Source organism: Lepus europaeus, chromosome 15, assembly GCF_033115175.1.
Source record: "Lepus europaeus isolate LE1 chromosome 15, mLepTim1.pri, whole genome shotgun sequence".
Lineage (NCBI taxonomy): Eukaryota > Metazoa > Chordata > Mammalia > Lagomorpha > Leporidae > Lepus > Lepus europaeus.
In genome coordinates, this window is record NC_084841.1 from 6,195,193 (window position 1) to 6,216,640 (window position 21,448).

The window sequence follows — 21,448 nt, forward strand, 5'->3', positions numbered from 1 at the left end:
CTGGTGTGCAGGTGCAGGGATCCGGCTCTGAAAGTCAGGGGATCTGAGGATGAGCTGCGGGGCGAGTCACCCAGGCGACAAGGCAACAAAGCCCAAGCAGATGGCCCCTGCTTAGTTTGCCCAGGAAGAAAGAGGTGTGCCCAGAGACACTGCGGACCCACCACGGTGCAATCATTGCCATCTCTAATTGAAAGGAGACGTTAGTTTATCTCCGAGAGCAGCAGCTCATTACGAAGAGTGCCTTTTCAAGACCCCAGCGACCAAGGGCAAGTCACGGCGTGTGGGATGGAAACTACGCTTTCACACTGAATCCAATTCTGCCATGAGTAAGGTCAGCATTTAAAAGCAATCAAATGATTATGTGAGCATTTGCTTTGCAATCCCATAAATCTGTCTGGATTTTCATCATGGTGACAAATACATGGAAAATGACTTCTGCAAAACACCTCTACATTATTTCGGGGGCATGAAAGTCAACCTCTACTGGATGTAACTGCGAGTTACTTTAACAGACTTTTACTAACTGCCAACAAGAGCTCTCACAAGTTAACCCCATCTGTAACAATGGTTAACACATGTCTTAGTTGGAGAAATTTTTGAGCAAATTTCCTTCCTCTCAATTTTAATTCCTCAAATGCAAATATCAAATATTTAACCACATCCATTCTGCTCAGTTGAAGAACAGGAGTTGGAATAAAAATAGATAACAAATACTGCCTTTCTGAACAATGTTTTTATTTCAAAACGCTGTGAAAAATTTCAAACACTGTTATACGTTTGTAGCCTTTTCAGAAACCCAAAAAGTGGTGGTGATTCTTCTCTTGGTCAGAAGTTCATTTATCTGCATTGAATGCTCTTAAGTGGCAACACAGAATCGATGGCTCCTAATCGTATATCCCTGGTCAGTTAAAATAATAGCAGTAGTGTGGGTGGGGGCATGGGGGACACAGGGAGGGCCCCCTGCATTCCATTGAGCCATCTCTCAGCAGTCACTTGGCACTAACCAAAGTCAGACGAAAACAGTCTCCTTCTTCACACGGATTTCTTGGGCTGCACAATTCCAGGGCCAGAGGTTCCCATTTCAGAGGTCCCTGTAGTCCCTCGGAGGTGCTAAAACTAAACCCCAGGGACTGAGCGCATGACAAATGACAGGGGTTCACGTCTCAGGGCCACGTTCAAGGCACCCGCAGACTTGGTGTCGGCTCGGCATCCGCTCCCCTCAGCCGCCTCCCGTCTGTGCCCCTGCTCGGTGGATGGGTGGAAGGCTGGCTCTGCAGCTCTTTACCGAGGGCTCTCACCCCTCCATGACCTGTCTGCCTCCTGAACACCCCACTGCCAAACACCTTCACGCCGAGGCTTGGGTTTCAGCATACAAACTGGACGCGGGACCCAGACAGCTGGACTTCAGCGGGGGGGTGGCGAGGCACAGACTGGCACGATTCTGCCTCCAAGGTGCAGGTGTCAGGACCTCGGCTTCTCCAGGAAAACACTTCTTTACCTGACAGTCGGTAAGCAACTGAGGCTCAACAAGGAACAGCACCGCCTTACGGCCGCAGCTCCAAACACCCTTACATTCTGAACACTGCGAGAACTGTGTGGCTCCCCAGCAAAACCCACCAGAGTGTCTTCTTATCAAGGAGTTTCTGTCTGGAAGCCATGAAATACCACCCTTAGGAAACACAGCTTTGACATCTCCATGTTACAGAAAGGCAAGGGGAATGAAATTATTAGAAACCAATAAATGATTAGGCAGCATTTTATCTCACCATGGGATCAGATATTTGTTTAAGAAACAAACCAACCCAAACTGCAAGACATCATGACGTTCTCATCCCTATCACTGACACCTAGTGCATGCCCCCGCTCCAGGACAGGTGTGTGCTTCCACTGGGCTCTGCCAGTAATTGCACCAGCATCGAGCTGTTTACCCAAATCACAGCTTACTGCAAACACCACAGTGATCGTGGGGAAAGGCCCTCAGTGTTAATTTGCCAGGAAGATACAGGGAGCAGCTATTTCCTCTGGATGAGAATTACAGTATCGACAGCCACACCTCCCGTTTGCCAACTGCGAGAAAGTCCAAGCACAACTCCACTTTATTTGGGAACTGTGTTGCAAAGAGCAGAACAGAGCACTACAATGGGAACATACGTGCCACTACAGGCATAGTCAACAGACCGGTGCTGAGGAACATTGTAAAGGCAGCAATGGGAGGATTACACAAGATCGTTGACACAATCATCCTTGGCCACAAGATTTGTAAACAAAGTTGTTGGCAGTGTGAGGTTGGCCGATGTCCCTGCAGAAACACTCTGTGCACGGCTGGGGCTCTGGCACTCTCGACAGTTACTCCCAGGCAATCATGCGCCAGAACCCAGCCTTCATGACCTGACAGCGTCACCTGTCTCCTTGTTAGCACTGACACAACACACTCCATCTTGACTCTCACTCCTTTCCCACTTCCTACTCCCAGGTCTGTCAAATCGCTCCCCTTTGCTCTGCAAGGGATCGGGGTACCCTCGGCTCCTCGGTGGAGGCTTATGGGTGCGGTGGGTGTTTATTTCTTCAAGTCACTCAGCTTGGTAACAACTTCTGGAGGGAAACCCACGTGCACTGGTAGTGCCACCATTAATGAAACCTCACCATGCGCTGGGGAGGGCAGTTCCTGGCCCCTAGTCCTCCTGAGCCCACCGCTGTTTTCTTTAGAACTGGATTACAGAGAGACTGAAGCCCACATCTGTGGGATGACAGTGGTCATCACTGCCTGGCAGGGACCACGTACACAAAGTTAACAAGATGGCAGCAGGTGCAAAAAGAATGAAGACCACAGGCATTCAAAATCAAGACCTATAGAGCCCACAGGTGTCCCAGCGGCCGTGATTAGGTGAGATCCCACGCTGCATCACGAACAAGCAACCTCACTCTGGGGAAAGGCCCCATTGCCAGGCCCTGGACAGCACATTAACTCATTCTGGCAAGATTCATGCTGCAGATAAGGTGCCCTGCACGGATTTAGGACCAGCAGCCTGGGGGTGAGCTGGGAGGGGAGTCACAGTACCAGAACTTTCCTCGAGCAGAATTTACGGTACTAAGCAGAATGCTGTTTTCTGATTTAACAGCTTACAAACCGTGGGCCAGCTGCAAGCAAATTCACATACTACTCCAGGCCCAAGTGGAGATGCCGCAGAGCCTGAATGTCTGTTCCCTGCTTTCCCAAAGGAACCAGCAACCTCACCCAGAGCCCCTGTGATCCTGAGACAGTGGATGTGCTGTTTCTATGGGAATTCTTCATTCCCACCTGCGGACCCCGAGTAACTGGGTATCAGGGACACAGCGCCCCCTGGAGGACAGACACGGTCATCTCACTGCCTGTATATCAGGGTTCCCCCAGCAGGGTAGGTGTTTCAGCCACCAGTCAGGAAAAGAACCAGCATCCCCATCACAGTGGAAGAAAAGGAGAGGAGGAGAGGAGAGATGGCACCGGTGCTTAACGTTTTAACACTGGCATGTGGGGGTTTTGCTTGTTCCTTCGGTTTTAGTTATTATGGGGATGACCCTTTAAATGTTGGGTAAAATACGGGGTTGTCCCTTTGCTCTCCCCTTCTGCATTCCAGATTCTTTTTGCATCATAGACATTTGCTCATGGAGCACCAGAGAAGTGGAAAATAACTTCATGTGCCACAAGTGCTCCCGTCGGGTCTGGGTAACCAGACATAAAGCAAATAGTCAATGCACTCAACTGGGCAGTTCAAACCAAAGACCCTCTTCTTCCTGCTTTTAATTATCAACAGCTCTAAGAGCTGAAGTGGCAGTTCAGCTGTCGGTCCAAAGGAACACATTGACACTTAATTTTGAACTTCCAAAATGCCACTTATATCCAGGGGTTTCTATGTAGGTGTGGTAGGTGTGGTAGGTGTGGTAGTGTCTGTGGGGCCCAGGGCAGGAAAGCGAGCCCTTGCAGTATGCGGGTCTGAGATGCTCTCCCTGACTCTACCCCAGGAGTCCTCCCTTGAGTAGGGGCCAGACCTGTGAGTGCAAGAGAGAGATCAGGTGGCAATAGCAAAGCCAGTCCACAAAAATCAGACCACCCCACATAAGCGGCTCCGAATCAGTGAGAGGCCGGGGGAACCTGGCTTGATCAGATGAATGTCCTTCGATGCGAGACAGGATCCTGAGAAGCACAGCTCTCTGCAGGCTGCACGGTGTAGGCAGCCACACTGCAGAAGACAACGGGGAAGGAGCTGCACGTGGCCCAAGGACACAGGAGCAGACAGGGTCATAGGAGAAGGATTCTGCACACAACCACGTGAGCTTGGAGCAGGCTCCCCCCAGCCGAGCTTCCAGGTGAGAACGCAGCCCCCACCGGCCTCCTGACTGCAGTCTGGTGAGACCCCAGGCAGATGACCCAGCTAAGCCACCCTGGGGTCCTGACCCATGGAAATTCTGTGGGAATACATGTGTGGCTTTAACTTGCTAAGATTATGACACTGTGATTCGTGGCAATCACAGCTGGTCCATCTTTGAATACTGATCTAATCTCGTTTAAAAAATGTGCGCAGCCCAAGGTCTCCTCCGAGGTCAGTGGTCCTGCTCCCAGGGGAAGGAACGACCCCTTATTCTGGCACAGGGGACGCCACTGCCAGCCCCACAGTTGGTGGTATCACAGGGCCCTCTGCACCAAATGCAGTCGCTCTCCAGCTGAGCAGCAGTCTCCCAGCGGCCCAGCCTCGTGCGCTCCGCACATCCCTGAGGACAGTGGGGTGGCAGAGGTCAGGTTCACTCTCGGGAAAGTGAACTGGGACATGCAGAGATGGGAGACTACAGATAGGGCAGCCAGAACACGCACCTTCACGTATTCCCATCACTGGAGTTACCCAAGCATCTTCTTACCACCCAAAGAACCTAACTGAGCCCGACCAGAGGGAAGGACCACAGGGAAGATCTTGCGCATCAACAGCTGGGCACTCATGTGTTGACATGAACAGTCTGGGAGCAGTGGGGACAGCAGGGACCACAGCTGGTTCAGTAACAGTGTTAACCTGCCATTAGAAGACCAGGGCGGTTACACAGGCTGCGGGTGTCTCGCCGCACAGGACCAAGTTCAAGGTGCCCGTTACAGACAATGGCGTCAGAGAGGGAAAATGTGCTGAGTCACTTCAACCCTATTCCAACTGCAGCCGTCAGAGGACACAGGGAGACAATGGCCCACGGGGGTCTGCACAGGAGTGAGTTGTATGTTCCTGACATTTCGTGCATCAACACAGGGAGAGTTTTCTTCTGGGGAAAGTCTCCTGTGTTTCTTCTCATTGTGCACTTGCCGAAATCGGTGCCGTGCCGTGGCCTTCACTGATAACTAGCTTGTTCTTACTGTTCACAGCCACAGAGCACATGCCCACAGCCTAAAGCCATGTCCTGGCAAGCCACGAGGCTCGTCTCTCCTTTTGCTAACCCTACACAGGCACCCTTGGGGCTGAGCTCTCAAGAAGAGGTGGGCCTGGGCCTCCTGCCAGGTGATCCTAAGAGATCTCCTCTGGCACACACCTTACCAAGGACGCTGCGGATTCTTAATTCAACACCCAGCCCAAGCCCCGTATCAGGACTTCGCAAATGAGCTAAGCGACAACGCAAAAGGCCACGCAGCGCCCCAAGTCACGACAACTCATCCAGCGGACGAAATATATTGTCTTTGTGAGTAATTAACTTTTAAATATTCATCCATCTAATTTTAGTTCCAGCTCTGATATCCAGAAACACTCCTGGGAGCCCCCACTGAATGTGAAATCCCATACACTGAAACTTGTTGCCAGACTCCTAGAAATCTCACAAAATCCATGTTCTCACTGCAGCAGAGATCTGTGCCTTAAGATAGATTTCTTCTACTTATTTAGTTGATAAATTCTTATGATAAAATAGAGCAAAAGCACCAGGAATCTTACTATACTTGTGTAAATGCTGGTGGAATCTTCTCTCTTGAATGTTTGTCTAAAAGTAAAAAAAATCTCATCACAATCTGAGTGGACACAGGAGAGACTGACAGCTCTTTTCCATTTGGGCACTTCCCACAGTGACCAGCAGAGTTGGCAAAACGTTGTTTGGATGAACTCTTCTTTGAGGCAAGCCAGCAGTTTTATGGAGGGGACCCGTACACATGTGTGGGCGGTAACTGGAGAATGTGTTGAACCACAGCAAATGATACGTATGCGGAGAGAGGAGCCGCTTCGTTGGAAGTCTTTGTTACCCACGGAGACCTTGGTTCTTAAGATCAACTAGAAAAATCTTTTTATAATGACACCTGAAGATTCATCATTAAACAGCAGTCAAGGGCATTTCCTCATAACTAAATTATCCAGGATCAAAACGGCTGCCCCAAGTCCTTGTGCACACTGCACAGGGACATGCGCCAGTTCCTGGGGCTCTGCATTCACTTGGGCAGCTCCTGCACAGGAAGAGGTGTGGACGTTCTGCAGAACCAGAGGAACTTGGCAAAACACGGAAGCCCAGGGCTTTGGGTGAACATTATTAAAACCCCCTGGAGTTACAACATCATCATCTCACAGGGAAACTCTAATTCATGAACTTAATTTTTGGATAAGCAGGAGGATAAAAGATTTGGGAACAAGAGACAGTTCTGGTTAAACTCCAGAAACTTCCATCAAGCCTAAAGGAATTCTACTGGAAGTCAGGCAAGATCTGTACAAAGAGGAGCACAGAGATACAGCTCTTCTCATTTTCTTCTGCGTCCACAGACCACAGTCTCTCCTACCTGGGGGCAGCTTTCCAGCAGTGCTATCGTGTGCAATGAGAAAGGAGCAGACTGCAGGCCTACGTGAATGTCGATCTGAGAGGGGAAGAGAGGGAGCAATGTGAAATCAGGCGCTCCACAGGATGCACGCTGACAGCGTCCTTTCAGTAATGAACCGGGATGCTTGCTAATTCATGGCTTACGGCTTCATGGGATTTTAGGGTTGGAAAACTAGGCAGAGCCATTAAGATTATTCAGAAAATATGTCTAAGAACAAAACATTGAGATATAAGAACTAATGTTCCTACATTTAATCAAATAAAACGAATAGTTCTTTTTACAGCCTTTTAAGTGGCTTGGCATAGACTTGTTTTTTCACGGCTGACTTTTCATTTTAATTGGGCCTGACATGAGTTGATACTAAAGAACTGTGTTGTTTCTGGAGTTTGGGATACTGAGGAGTGTCAGGGGAGCAGGAAGCCCAGTCGGCACCTGTAATCCGGCTGCAGGACCGGGTGCAGAATGGACACGTCTACACAGGCATGTGTGTTCTAGCTGGCGTTGCCGCAGCAAAACAGCACGATGTGGAGGGTGTCACGCAACAGGAACACAGTCTCTTACAGTTCTGCTGCTGGGTGACGAAACTTGGGCGTCAGCAGGGCCTTGCTCCCTTCAGTCTCTGGGCAGAATCTCTGCTCGTCTCACGCGGCCTTCTCGGGGCAGCTGCCCGTGCCTGGCAGCCCTGGGGCTGCAGGTGCCTCTCAGAGCCTCTGCCTGTGTTGTCCTCTGGCTGTTCCCTGACCTCTCTCTCCTCTTCTCACACGGACATGAGAGTGAGCCACTGTCTGCAATGTCGGCATCCCACAGGAGCTCGAGTCCACACTGCTCCGCTGTGTGAATACACACACACACACACACACGAGTCCATGGTGCGCCAGTGTGACTTCATCTTGACTTAACCCATCACATCTTTCAAGACCCTATTTCCAAATAAAGTCACAGTCCATGGTAGCAGAGGGTTGTAACTTCCAACATATCTTTTTGGGAGACACAGACTAATCCATGGTGCCAGATAATTGTTTTATTTTCTACATCTTTTTTTATTTAATGTAGTTGTTCAGTGAGTAAACACAAAACATTATATTTTATCAAATAAACACTCAAACTATGGGGACACTTTATAAGGAAGCTCATGAAACACATGCATTATGAAAAAAATGCATGGACTGAAACTTCCTTACAGCAAAGTAAACTTATTTAATTCCATTTTTTCCCTACAACATTTTTGAAGGACCCTTATTTGTAAGCATACATAAGTCTGAATGAGGTTGGGATTGACAATTTCTAATGAGAATTTGCGGTGAGTATAAACAAATATTTCCAATGTGAGAACTGCTCATGACAGTTAGGTAGCTGTTTACAAACACCAAGAAAGAGAACTGTTAGGCATGCTGGCAACAGCAAATGTACGAACTGATTTGTGGAACCTGGACGGTTCTGTGGGGTATCAAGGTTTTATGTTGGTGAACGGGAAGGCCAAGGCCTGCCTCTCACCCAGCAGCCACTTTCCTCAGAGAGGGAGCTGCAAGTCTTGAACCTCAGATAAAGGAAAATAAAGATAAGGAAATATGGGGAAATAAAGGAAGATAAGCCAGGGCTGGGATTGCAGTACTGGCTGAGCTGGTTGGCAACAGTCACTCTATCAGAAGAAGTTCCTAGAGCACAAAGCACGCTTTTTATTTCTGGAATATTCCACAAGCTCATTCAGGAAGTCCTACTGGTTTCCTGGCTTTAATACTGGTTAGGAATGAGAAGCAGCCACGACACGCATCTAAAGTGGGTGTGGCCTGGAGGACAGCGAGGGGTGGCAGTCCTGGGTTGTTCCCCACCTGGTCCTCCTGGGATAACTAAGTCCCCACCGGCCCCGAGGCTGCTCCTGGAGGTTGCAGCGGCTGCAGGCCTTGGGCCACTCAGAGTCTCGGTCAGCTGAGCCCCTCTCTCTTGTTCCTGCTCTTTCCCTGTGAGATGATTCCCAGATGTGGCTGTAAACCTAACGGAAGCAGATTCATGGGCTCTGGATTCTTTACCGGAATCAGTCAAGGCCAAGCTCCCTAACAGCCAACATCACTACAGATGGAATCCTGACCCCACGTCTCCCAAACCCATCACACACAAAGGACCTCGCTTGTTCTTAGAAACTCTCCCATCACCACCCCTTCCCTCTCTGCTGCCCAGTTTCTCATGTCACAATCTCTGACCATACGCATCCTCCCTCCCTCTCTCCACTGCCCTGGTGCCTCCCTGTCCGATGGCAGGGCCTCTGCCTACTCTTCCCTTCCCCATCCTCCCCTCCCTCTCCCTCAGCATCTCCACATCTGTATCTCAGAAGACCAAGGACAGGGCTGTTGGCAACCAGCCCTTCCCTGAGGCCTGGGGACGGAGGCAACACCGGGCAGGTGCAGACAGGATGGGGTACAGTGGGGTGAAACTAGAAACATTTACCGGGGTGCTTGCTGTGCACATCAAACACGGCTGATGCTAGCTGGCAGGTGCAGCTCAGCCCATGTTCCCCTCCACTGTGCCCCACGCCACCTAGCCTCGAGGCTGCCCTGTAAGGAGAGCTACAGGGAAGACTTCACATCCTCTCCTCCTTCCCCTCCACAGCCCACGCCGGCTGCCTCTGCCCCACCTGCTCCAGGGAAATCCCATCTCAGTGTCGTACAACCTGCAAAAGTCATAGACTTGTTTCTCTGCTTCCTAACACCGAGGCCTCAGCTCCCCCCTTCCGGCTCCTGCTGGTCCTTTCCTTTCTAACATGCAATGGGACTGTTTACTGCGCTGTCCACATCCCTCCTAAGATACAAGCTTCCCGAGGCCCGGGCATCTGTCTTGCCCACTGTTGAATCCTCTCTGGGGGATGTTAACACGGACATCTCAGCTTCCTCTTCTCAGCAAAGGTCATCAGCATGTACTCGTCACCCACGCCAAGGAAACCAGGAGTCACTCTACTGCATCACCTCCCGAGTCCCTAAAGCCCTCTGGACAGCCTGAATCTGTGAGTTTCCCTCCGTGGAACCAACCCAGGCTTTCTCCATATGATGAGCTCTTCACTGTCACCTACAGAAATAATGTCACATGATTTCCCGTCTTCTCATAAAACTGCTTCTATAGATACACTGTGTATTATGGGATGCATGCATGTCTGTGACTTACATTAATATAAGGTATTTTTATTGCTCCCCAGTCCTAATGCTTGCCTTCTTGGGGGGTGATACTGTCCTAGCTGACAGTGCACACTGTGGGCCTCACAACCACTGCTTGTCTGCTGGCCATACCTGCTTCACTCATGTCCCACTGAAATAGCTCTGCCCACAGACCATTCCACGTCACTCAGTGACAAAGCAGTGACATCGACAATATGACCCACTTTCGTATAATCTGCGAATATTACAGCACACTGTACTGGCAGTATAGGAAGAAACTGTACCCCAAATTTTACCCTATTTCTACTCTTGTCACCCCAATTAGTTCTCCAGGCGTTATAGACAGTAATCTCTGAAAACATCCATTAAGTTCATGGCCTTTCTGTTCCAACATTTTCAGTTATTATACTTCCAAAGTTTTGTTTTAATTTAAACAAAAATTGAGAGAGAGAGAGAGAGAGAGAGAGAGAGAGAGAGAGATTGATTGATTGATTCTATCCACTGGTTTACTCCCCAAATGCAGACCGTGGTCCCTGGCTGAGGCTGAGAGCCAAGGACCCAATCACTTACACCATCAGCCTTGCCTCCTAGGCTCTGCATTACCAGAAAGCTGGAGCCACAGCTGGGTATTAAAGAGAAGCACTCTGCTATGACTGTGTCTGCTATGGGACTGCTTCACCACCAGGCCAAATGCCTGTCCCAGAAGACCCACGTTTCCTAACATGAACACAAGGCATCCACTATCTACCTCTTCCAGTATCTATCCCATACAACTCTACAGGGTTGAGTGAACTGTAGCCACTACTGAATCCTTTCTCGCGACCACCTAGAAAACAGAGTGTGAGAAAATGGTTGCAGACGCATCAGTGGAGGTTCCCTCTCCGGGCTGTGTGAGGAACGGAAAACGGAGTCACAGCGAGGCAGAACAGGAAGTGGTGCGCTATGAGTGGTCTCCATGGGATCCCTCCTTTCTAGTGGCTGAGACCTGCTCAGCTCCATGAGGGCCCTTGACTTGCACGGTCCATTGGAGACAAAAAGTGCCAAGGGGTTTTTCATCTAGTCCCTTGTTTCTCCAGCTCTGGGTGTATAGATCTCTATTTCAAAGACACTCATTGTTTTCATGCCTGGTCTTTGTGGGCCCCCCATATTTGGAATATTTTCTTACTTCAGCTCTGCAGCCACTGCACACCTTGACTCGGTTACACACATAATCCTGCTCTGTTTCTATCCCCATGCATGTCCTCCTTTCAGTATTGACTTGTGCAGGGGAATAAGAGTTGTTTCGCTCAGAGACTTAGTCCCTTATTCTTAGGAGCTTCTTTTACCTCTCGTGCTGTTTCTTCTATTATTTCAATGTTGAGTGCTTTCATTATTCATAGTTTTTAATAAGCAAATTGCATTTGTGGGAAATGTGCTTCTATTCCCTGTGTGATACACAAGGGGTCTTTCAGAATTTCATGAGAAATGCATGTTATAAAAAATACCTATAGCTGAATTTCAGAAACATTATACACTGAAAGAAACTTATTTTTTGGCTACATTTTGCTCAAATGTTTTGAAATATTCATAGTCTTTTCAATCTGATTTTTTGTTGAAGGTTCTGAGCCTGCTCTATTTTCTGAGGTTTTTAATATATTTCATTGCAGGTACAATCCACCTTGCAGGTGAAGAAGAGAGCACACATGGCTTATAAATGTGGCACAAGCCCCGGGCAGTTCTGTCAGCTGCGTTCTGACATTCCTATGGTAGCAGTCTATTATCTGCCCTGATTTTTCTCTGTGGATTTCACAAGTTCAAAATGAAGAACAATGGTGCAAAGCATGTGGGTGTGTGTGTGTATGTGTTCTCGCTCCTGATTCCCTTACATTTCTGTAGCCTCTGGGAAATATTTTTATGTGAATGTCTATGAATAATCTTCTAAGAACACATTTTATAAAAGTTGATTGAGAGTGTCAAAGGAAGAGTGAATCTTTCCAAAATATCTTTATTGAGAGATAATTTCTATGCCATAAAATTCACCCGTTGGTCGTAAGCTCTGAGTCGCAGCACTATGGCTATAATTGTAGGTTAGATCATTTTAAAGTTATGTACAGTTTGAACCTACAACAGCTTTAGATCCACTAGAACTGAGGCAAATTGAGAATGGAAGGGCTACTTCTCATCCTAGATGGAAGAGTAGGAAGCTTGCGGCCAATGGCATTTCCAGGGAGGGAACGAGGAAGGAGACAGCCATGGCCACAGGAGAGTCCAGAGCAACAGCCACACCTGAGGTCCAGCAGAGGGCATGGCAAGGCAGGAGGAAAGCCGAGACAGAGTCCTGGACGTCACGTATGGAGCAAACCCCAGAATACAGGGCTAGCCAACATCACTTTAATGCTGCTCTGGCAAGAAGCATACAGCAGCTACTTGGATGTGGAACTCAGGCACATATGGAAGGCCCAGACATAAAATATCCTAAAGCAGCTACTGATTGCCACGTGCTGCCTCCTGCTCAGAGACCTTCACAGAATGTCAGCGGTCACTGCCCAGATAAGGTATCTAACCCTGGCTCCATCTCCCATGGCAGGGACACAGGGGAGTAGCAGGAAAGCAAAGCCTGGGTGCACCTGGTAAAGGCTGTGCACTCAGCAGGGTGGGGGTGGCAGGCAAGGGCCAGGCAGGCGGCAGGCAGAGACCGGCACCGCTTCACTCACTGCATGACACCGACTGAATAACCCGACCCGCAGGTGGCGTTGGCCGGTGCCATGGTTTGGTAAGATCTCAGCTCCCCCAGCCTTCACGTGCTACAATTCAACCCCGATTGTGAGGTACAAGGTGGGGGAAACAGCGGGCCAAGGTGCTCAGCGGTGGGGCCATGGGCTGGATATGAGGGTTAGATAAGGTCATTAGGGCCATTCGGGGAGCTCCCTTGATGGAATTCTGATACACACACATGTGCATGCACAAACACGCACGTGTGCCGTGTTACCCAGAGACAATACACACACACGTACAGACACCTGCACAGAGACCCACCCGCATGCGCACACACATGCGTACACATTCACAAACACATGTGCAGTCACACCAATATTTACACATACACACAAAAATGTGAACAGATGCACGTGCACACTAGAACAAATGTGTACACACACACAGGTACATACACAAACACAAGCATGCACAGACACACACAGACACATGTACACACAGAGACTCGTATGCACACCCACGTGCATGCAATTCACACACAGAGTCAGAGACATACACAAACACACATATGTACAGACACACTTGCATACCAAAACAGACATAGGCTTGTATGCACACACACATGCATGAACTCACACACGTACATACACCTGCACAGAGACCCACAGAGACACGTATACATGTGGACACACATAAATAGAGAGTCACAAACACATGTGCAGAGCCACACAGGGACATGAACATGTGCACAGATAGATGCACACAGAGACACACATGCACACAAACACAAGTGTGCACAGAGACAGATGCAAACACACGCACACAGACACAGACACACATGTACATGTGCACACACACACATCTTTCTCTTGCTATATGATGCAGTGTCACCTTAGGGATCTGCCAGCAAGAAGCCCCCTAGAACTTGTACCTGTAGAACCATCAGCAAAATGAGCCTCTTTTTTTTTATGCAGTAACGTGCTTCTAGTATTTCACTGTAATAATGAAAAACAGACAGGCCGGCGCCGTGGCTCAACAGGCTAATCCTCCACCTTGCGGCACTGGCACACTGGGTTCTAGTCCTGGTCAGGGCACCGGATTCTGTCCTGGTTGCCCCTTTTCCAGGCCAGCTCTCTGCTGTGGCCAGGGAGTGCAGAGGAGGATGGCCCAAGTACTTGGGCCCTGCACCCCATGGGAGACCAGGAGAAGCGCCTGGCTCCTGCCATCGGATCAGCGCGGTGCGCAGGCCGCAGCACGCCAGCCGTGGCGGCCATTGGAGGGTGAACCAATGGCAAGGGAAGACCTTTCTCTCTGTCTCTCTCTCACTGTCCACTCTGCCTATCTTAAAAAAAAAAAAAAAAAAAAAAAACAGAAAGAAAAACAACACAGGTTTCCTCCAATTTTCATACATTCAGGTAAAATCAAAGTGTGTGAAATGCTTCTTGCCAAGCCTAGACGCTCAGCTCAGGCCATGAAGAGCAGGCAGGACTCTCCTCGTGCCCTGTAGGTGCGAGTGGTTTATCTACGCTCTCTCAGTTGAGTATTTATGCTCTCCTGCTTGCATAAGGCACAGCGGATGAACCTGGACCTCAGGGCCTCCAGCCCGGGAGCTCAACGCCAGCTTTAATCTCCGGGGAGATGAATGTCGCTGGCTCACCTTGATGTAACTCAAGTGGGGCAAGCAATAAATAAAAGACCAGCAGAACATCAGTCTCGAGAGTTTGAAAAGCCACAATCTCCGATCTCCTGCATGCCTGCTTATCGGGAGCTGCACAGCGCTTCACAGTTTTTGTTAAGATGGATTGGGACGTCTGGACATTCTTTCTCACATTCCATTGAATGTAACGAAGTCTACATAGTGGGTATTTAAAAACTGGTATCTTTGACAACTAAATTTAATGCTGATTTCAAATTTGCAAAACAAGATACTTCTTCCAGAATATACAAACCAGTGCTAAAAAAGTAAAAAACAAACAAACAAACAAGTTAGAGCAGACATGAGACAGAATTTATAGTGGTTCCAGAGCCAGCACTGTGGGGTAGCAGGTAAAGCCGCTGCCTACAGGGCTGGCATCCCATATTGGTACTGGTTCGAGTCCCTGGCTGCTCCACTTCTGATCCAGCTCCATGTAATGTGCCTAGGAAAGCAGCAGAGGATGGCCCAGGTCCTTGGGCCCCTGCACCCACCTAGGAGACTCAGTTGAAACTCCCGGTCCAGTCCTGGCTGTAGCAGCCATTTGGGGAGTGAACCAGCAGATGGAAAATCAATCAATCTCTCTCTCTCTCTTTCTTTCTCCCTCTCTCTGCTTCTGCCACTCCATACCTCTTACAAATAAAACAAATCCTTAAAAAGAGAATCGATAGGGGCTCCAAAGCCAGATGTGTCAAGCGAGTGCACGCAGGCTGAAATGTTCTTGAGAACACAGCTTCCTGAGGAATCTAGCTGAGTCACTGCGTATGGTTTGGAACCTGCGCTGAGTCACTGCGTATGGTTTGGAACCGGTGCTGAGTCACTGCGTATGGTTTGGAACCTGCGCTGAGTCATTGCGTATGGTTTGGAACCTGCGCTGAGTCACTGCGTATGGTTTGGAACCTGCGCTGAGTCACTGCGTATGGCTTGGAACCTGCGCTGAGTCACTGCGTATGGCTTGGAACCTGGCTGAGTCACTGCGTATGGTTTGGAACCTGCGCTGAGTCACTGCGTATGGTTTGGAACCGGCACTGAGTCACTGCGTATGGTTTGGAACCGGCGCTGAGTCACTGCGTATGGTTTGGAACCTGCGCTGAGTCATTGCGTATGGTTTGGAACCGGCGCTGAGTCACTGCGTATGTTTGGAGCCAGATGCACTGCAGAACCCCACGTACCCACGGGTGCTCCCTGCCAGGACGTGGCTCCCACACGAACTCATCCTCTGGAGTTGGACAAACAGCTGAGCAACAGAAACAGCAGAGGAGGCCCATGTATAACAGCTTTGCCTGTCATCCCAACCCGTGATTCACATTAGCATTATCATGTACGCCATTCAGTGTTCAAGCGGTCAGTACATTAAAACAAACAGAAAAACTCAGGCCCATGAAATCGTACAGTGATGTGGTTGTCTAATGACAGGCAGTGCATCACAGTCACATCAGATCTGCAAACCTGTACAGGGGGTCAGCCAGCCTGGGATCCCTGCAGCCCTGGAGGCTGGAGCAAGCACACCTTGGAAAGACAGTGGGGTTGGGTCCAGATCACTGGACTAAAGTGAGTACTACAGTAAAGACAGCCCTATGAGCATTCTTGCTTCCCAGCGCACATCAAAGTTATGTTTACACTATGCTGTAACCCATTAAGTATGCAACATCCTTGTATCTTAAAAAATGTGCATACCTTAATTAAAAGCTACTGCATTGCTAAAATACATTAACCATCAACTGAACTGCTGGAATAAATGGCATCAGGAAACGTGCTTGTGGTGGGGTTGACACAAATGTTAAATTTGCAATAAAATGTAGTCTCTAGGGAGCTCAGTAAAGTTGAAATGGAATAAAACAAATGTGCCTGTACAGCAGGGGTGGGGACAGCAGCCCGGGACCCATGAGCTCACTGAAGATGGATTTTTGCTGCAAGTTTCTAGAAGCTGCACTGTTTAGAAAACAACAGATGCCGACTATAATTTCATCCCAGATCTATAATTTATCTAAGTTGGTCTGCTTCGACTTGATTTGGATTCTGTTCGAGCAGACTGTTCATAACAAAAATCTTCAGATCTTTCACTGCTACAATTATGGTTTAAATAGCGTTGCTTGCATCTCACTCACTCCCCTTACCCAATTCACAGAATGAAGTCTTGATCCCCAGCGTAGTCTCACTCACTCCCCCTTCCCAATTCACACGTGGGAGCCTTCATCCCCAGTGCAGTGCTATTAGGGCTGGGATCAGGGAGTCAGTGTCGCTGTGAGAAGAGATGCAGGGAGAAGACCCCTTCCTACGTGGTAAGGATGCGAGGAGCAGGCAGCTCTTCACAAGCCAGCAAAGGCGCCCTCACCAGGAAACCAATGAGCAGTGACCTTGGTCCTGGACTGCCAGCTTCCAGAACGGTGAGAAATAAATTCAGTGGTTTAGACTCCCGGTGTGTGGCATTCCCCCTTACTGCAACCTGAACTAAGACAATCCTCGACACTCTACGACGGTCCCCGACACTCTACGACAGACCTTGATAATCTACGACGGTCCCCGACAATGAACGGGGAAGCAGAGCCTTGTTAGGGATCATCAGAGCTCACTCTAAATCAACATCCCCTCACACGGCCTTGGGTGGAGACTAGGGCAGAAGGCTTGAGCCGAGACCTCACACTGCTCTGGATGGAGTCCTCTTCTGCAGGAGACCAGCCCCATCCCACTGCCACTGTTCCCCACCTGAACTCTACCCCACGCCCAGCTACTGAGGAGGATAGCGACTGCCTCCCTGGATGCTAAGGGCCTGGCTCTATTTCCCACAGTATTAACCAGAATCTTTACCATGAAGACCTAGGAACACATTTGGAAAGGTTCAGTCCATTCAATCCACAAGCCGACCACATGCCAGGCATTCTTTGGGTGCACTAAGGATAAAAATGGCAGAAGAGACACACTCCATGTTTGCAGCCTGGTGAGCAGGATGCACAATACGATGGCGATTTCTTATCTTCTCTTCAAAAAAACAGAGCAAAAGTCCTGTTTTTGACCTCCCATCCCCTCCAGATAGCTCAGCAAGCCCTTACTCAAGTTCTCACTTCCGGAGGAGCCACTCCAAGCAGCTGTCCCCACCCAACTTTCTCCTGCCTCTCTCTCCTCCTCACTCCTGCACAGACTGGCCTCTGGAGGCAGCCGTGACCCCCATTCAGAGATGCAGGGCTCAGAACTGTCCTCAGAACTGTCCTTGACCATTCAGTTGCACTGCCCACGGCTGACCACTCCCCACATCCTGGGTGCAGGGCTGGCTGCCCCTCCTCAGTCAGGCTCAGCTTATACACCACTGCCTGGCAAAGGCAGAGCCTGACCAGCTAAGTGCAGGAGCCTCCGCTGCACTCACACCACAGCCCTCTATTTGATCCCTGCACACTCTTGGGGGAACCTCCTGCTCTACTCAATGGTTTGTTGATTACCTGCCGGTCCCCATTACAATGGGGGCTCCACGAGGCCAGGATGACGGCAGCTCATTCATCGTTTATCCCCCAGTGCTTCACATGAGCTCGACAGACAGCAAAAACTCAGTAAACCTTACTGATTTCATAAATAAAAGCAACCGATGAACACACAATTATGAATTGAGAAGTTCCAACAAGAAAAGATAGAAGGTATTATTAACAACCACCACCACACAGCGATTGTGCTGTGTGAGAAAACGCTGATCGCAATGGACAAAGAAGTGTCCAGAGGGACAGGCTACACGTAGAGTTTGCTCTGTCTCGGGGTTCAAGGAGCTGGGCAGGTGGCAGGGTTGAAAATGGCTGGGCACCCGGCGGCAGGGCTGGGCACCCTGAACTCAGAGGGCCTCTGGCCTTCTCACTCTAGGCGCTTTGGAGACTGAACAGGTGTAGTGCTGCTTTTAAAATCTGGTAAGCACTGCGGCCTACATCTCCCATACAATGTTCTATAATTCATGCCCAAAACGTTTTCTGCAGAATGCTTTCCTGTACCATGCAGGGCGACAGTTGCCGTGAGCAGTGTTTTGAACCAGTCAGTAGTCGCCAGTGCAATCCCAGGCCAACTCCGCAAGGTCCCCTAACAAAGCATCCTGTTATCTCAAAGTATCAAGAGTACAATGGTCTTGCCAAGATAAGGCTTATTTTAGAACAGTAGTAAAAGAACAAGGCACTGTCTCCAAGGAACATGGGGATGCATATGGTGACAAAGAGTTTAGGTAGGATTTCCAATAAGACGTGCAGAAGATGAGGCTCTGGTGGCATCCAGGAAAGCAGGCGGACTTAAAGGCTAAGAACCAAATGGAATGCTTACATTTAAAACACAAAATCAGAAGGTGGGAAAATCACAACACAGCACCTCCCCACAAGGGGGCAGGGCTCCTACCTGTGGCCAGATACATGATGTGGACAAGGGTGTCTCTGCCCTGTACCACGTCGACCACCACGTGGGAGAAGCGGCTGTTGTCCTCCATGAAGGCCGGCACGGTGCTCACCGGCTGCACCACTTCGTGCATGAGAATGAACTTCTGAGCGTCCTGCAGGTTCCTCTCGGTCAGGTTCACGTACAGGCCCTGGTCCACGGTGCCGCACTGCAAGGGAGGACAGGCTGTGTCACGGGGAGCAGCCACCTGGACAGGCTCAGGCTGTCAAGGCCACCCAGGCTTCAGGGTGAACTGGAGACGGAGAGATCAGAACACACAGAACCGAGGGCGCCAACCACCGGCTTCTTCCTTCCCCTGTCGATGTGAACTCCCCAAAGCTGACGAGCTTTCCAACTCTGATAAATGTTGAAAAGATAATAAAGTGGACGTCATTGCAGGCTTTAATTTGGACAGCAGATGCACAGAAAGCACTTATTAGCTGTTGAGTCACTTGGGAGTTTTCTGAGAAATGTGTGTTCAATAAGTCAGGTACCCACACGGAGGATGTGGAACGAGAACACCAGATGGATGGACTTTCCCATGATAGCTCTGCGCCAGGCAGCAAGACATGGGTCATGCAGTGAAAGGCCAAGGCCATCTGATGGGTAGACATTTGGCCCAGTGCTTAAGATGCCACTCAAGGCACTCACTTGCCATACCGGAGTCCTGGGATCATGTCCCCAGGCAGCTTCCCGCTAACGCATAGTGGAAGGCAGCAGATGACGGATCACAGAGCTGGAGCCCTGCAACCTCAAGGGAGATCTGGAATGAGTTTCAGGCTCTGGCTTCAGCCTGGCCCAGTGCAGGCTAGTGTGAGCGTCCGGGGGTGAACCAGAAGACAGAAACTCTCTTTCTCTCCCCCTCTCTGCCTTTCAAGTAAGTGAAATAACTAAATAATTTAAAAATTGAAAACAGAATTCTGTGTTTTCTTTTTTTAAAAAGGTGATGGAGAAATGCAATTAAAATATAGGTTTATGTTGGTGCAAAAAATTGAAATCTATGCATAGTTTTTCCATTATATGTATTTCCATGAAACTTTTATTTCATTTTTATTGTTTTAATTTTTAACAGATTCAATATGATTTGTAGATATACACCTAACTAAGAACACACAATGATAGTCCTTTCCTCTCTCCCTCCCACCATCCTTCCTTCTACCTTTCTTTCTTTTTTGTTTTCGAGATAACATATTTTAAATTTACATTGCACCAAAAATACCACCAAATAAGAAGTTTTATAAGTTAAAACGCAAAAAAAGCCCTGGGTTAGTGAGAATATAGACAATGGCTATAAACAATAAATGAATGGAAAAATGACCATTTCACCTGTATACAGTTTTTTAGTCAATTAGTCATTCATAATTTCCTTCAATGAAATAGCCATTTTCCTCTGTAAACCACATAATATCAGTTTATAATCATTCACACTGAATATAAAATACTGTGCTCTTGCACTGTTTTGTTCTTGTATTTCAAGCCTGGAGAAGCTTAAAAAAAATGTTTAGAGTCTAGGGCTAAGAAACACAACAGGCGATTTTCCAGAAGTGGCAAGCAGTATGGAAATCAGGTCAGGGAGGAAGGGGACGGAGAGAGATCAGCAGAAAGAGGAAATTTCAGGACGCTCAATCTGGGGTACACGGAGGGAAAACCAGCCTGGGACTGGCTGAGAACGAGATTCAGAGCCGTGCTGTGGGCAGGCTGGCAGGTGTCCGCACAACGCTTCCAGGAAAAGATGCGGAAAAGAGAGGCGTGGGGCGGAAGACAGAGAATCAGAGTTGAGGAACCCTTCTGGAGTCTTCCATAAAATTCAAATCCTGGTGCAAACAGTGACTGATCCTTGGGAAAACCTCATACACACAGGTTGGATAGAAATGGATCTCGGGGCCCAGACGGCCGGAAACTCCTGTTTGTAACCTGTCATTTTCGAGACTTGGCTTTATAGCCGGCCAGCGGTGCAAGAGGGTAAGATGGAAATTGCTTTTTGAAAGTAGATGATATTTTTGTAGCATTTGACAAAATACCCTACGCACCATAAAACAACAGGTCGACTGTGCAGCTAGAGAAGCTGCCAGCTGGATGGATTTCACAGGTTTGGTCCCAGGCTTAATTTAACAGCATCCCCTTTGCAGGGGCTCCCTGGGTACCACGTAAAGGGACTGTGTGAGTCCAGCCAAAGGGCTCTGCCCTGCAAGCCTGGCTCCCGTGCTGCTTGGGCTGCACAACTGCTCTGTTACGTCACCTGGGTTCAGCCACCTGGGTCCTCGCGCAACCTGGGCTCAGGCAAAGCCTTGCCTCTGAGCCCCTGCCAATCACCTGCTAAACCAGCGGGAAGCACCCACTCTGCTGGCTCCCCACGGCTCTTGTGAGATAAGTAGTGGGACCCATTTGTAAAGTAATTCAACGTGCTTGTAAATGCCCAAGAGCGAGACGATGTGCCTGGCACAGAGACGCCATTCAACCAATGGCAAGGGAAAAGTACGCTCCTTACACCAGGTCAGTGATTCTATGGCACATGAGCTGCGCTGGCCGGAGAGAAACAGGTGACTGAATGAAGGAACCGGGAACTGATGAGTGTACACAGGCAGTTGTGATAGGGGGAGCCGGAGGCTGTGCCAGGAGATTGGGCCTAACTACAGAATTCATAGTAACGTGTAGAGCCCAGGGGCACTGCCCGCCAGGTGTTTTTCAAAATGCAAAAGCATTTCCACTGGGCCTGGTCTG

General features: G+C 49.1%; 1 protein-coding gene across 3 annotated transcripts in view; it reads right to left on the reverse strand.

Annotated features, from left to right (window-relative positions):
* SEMA5A (semaphorin 5A) overlaps nucleotides 1–21,448 on the reverse strand; it is a 473,120-nt gene that overhangs the window by 113,860 nt on the left and 337,812 nt on the right. For all 3 annotated transcript variants that reach the window (XM_062212003.1, XM_062212001.1, XM_062212002.1), the window contains exon 11: nucleotides 18,692–18,896. In XM_062212003.1, coding sequence (XP_062067987.1) covers nucleotides 18,692–18,896 — 205 coding nt within the window. The remainder of the gene's footprint in view (nucleotides 1–18,691; nucleotides 18,897–21,448) is intronic.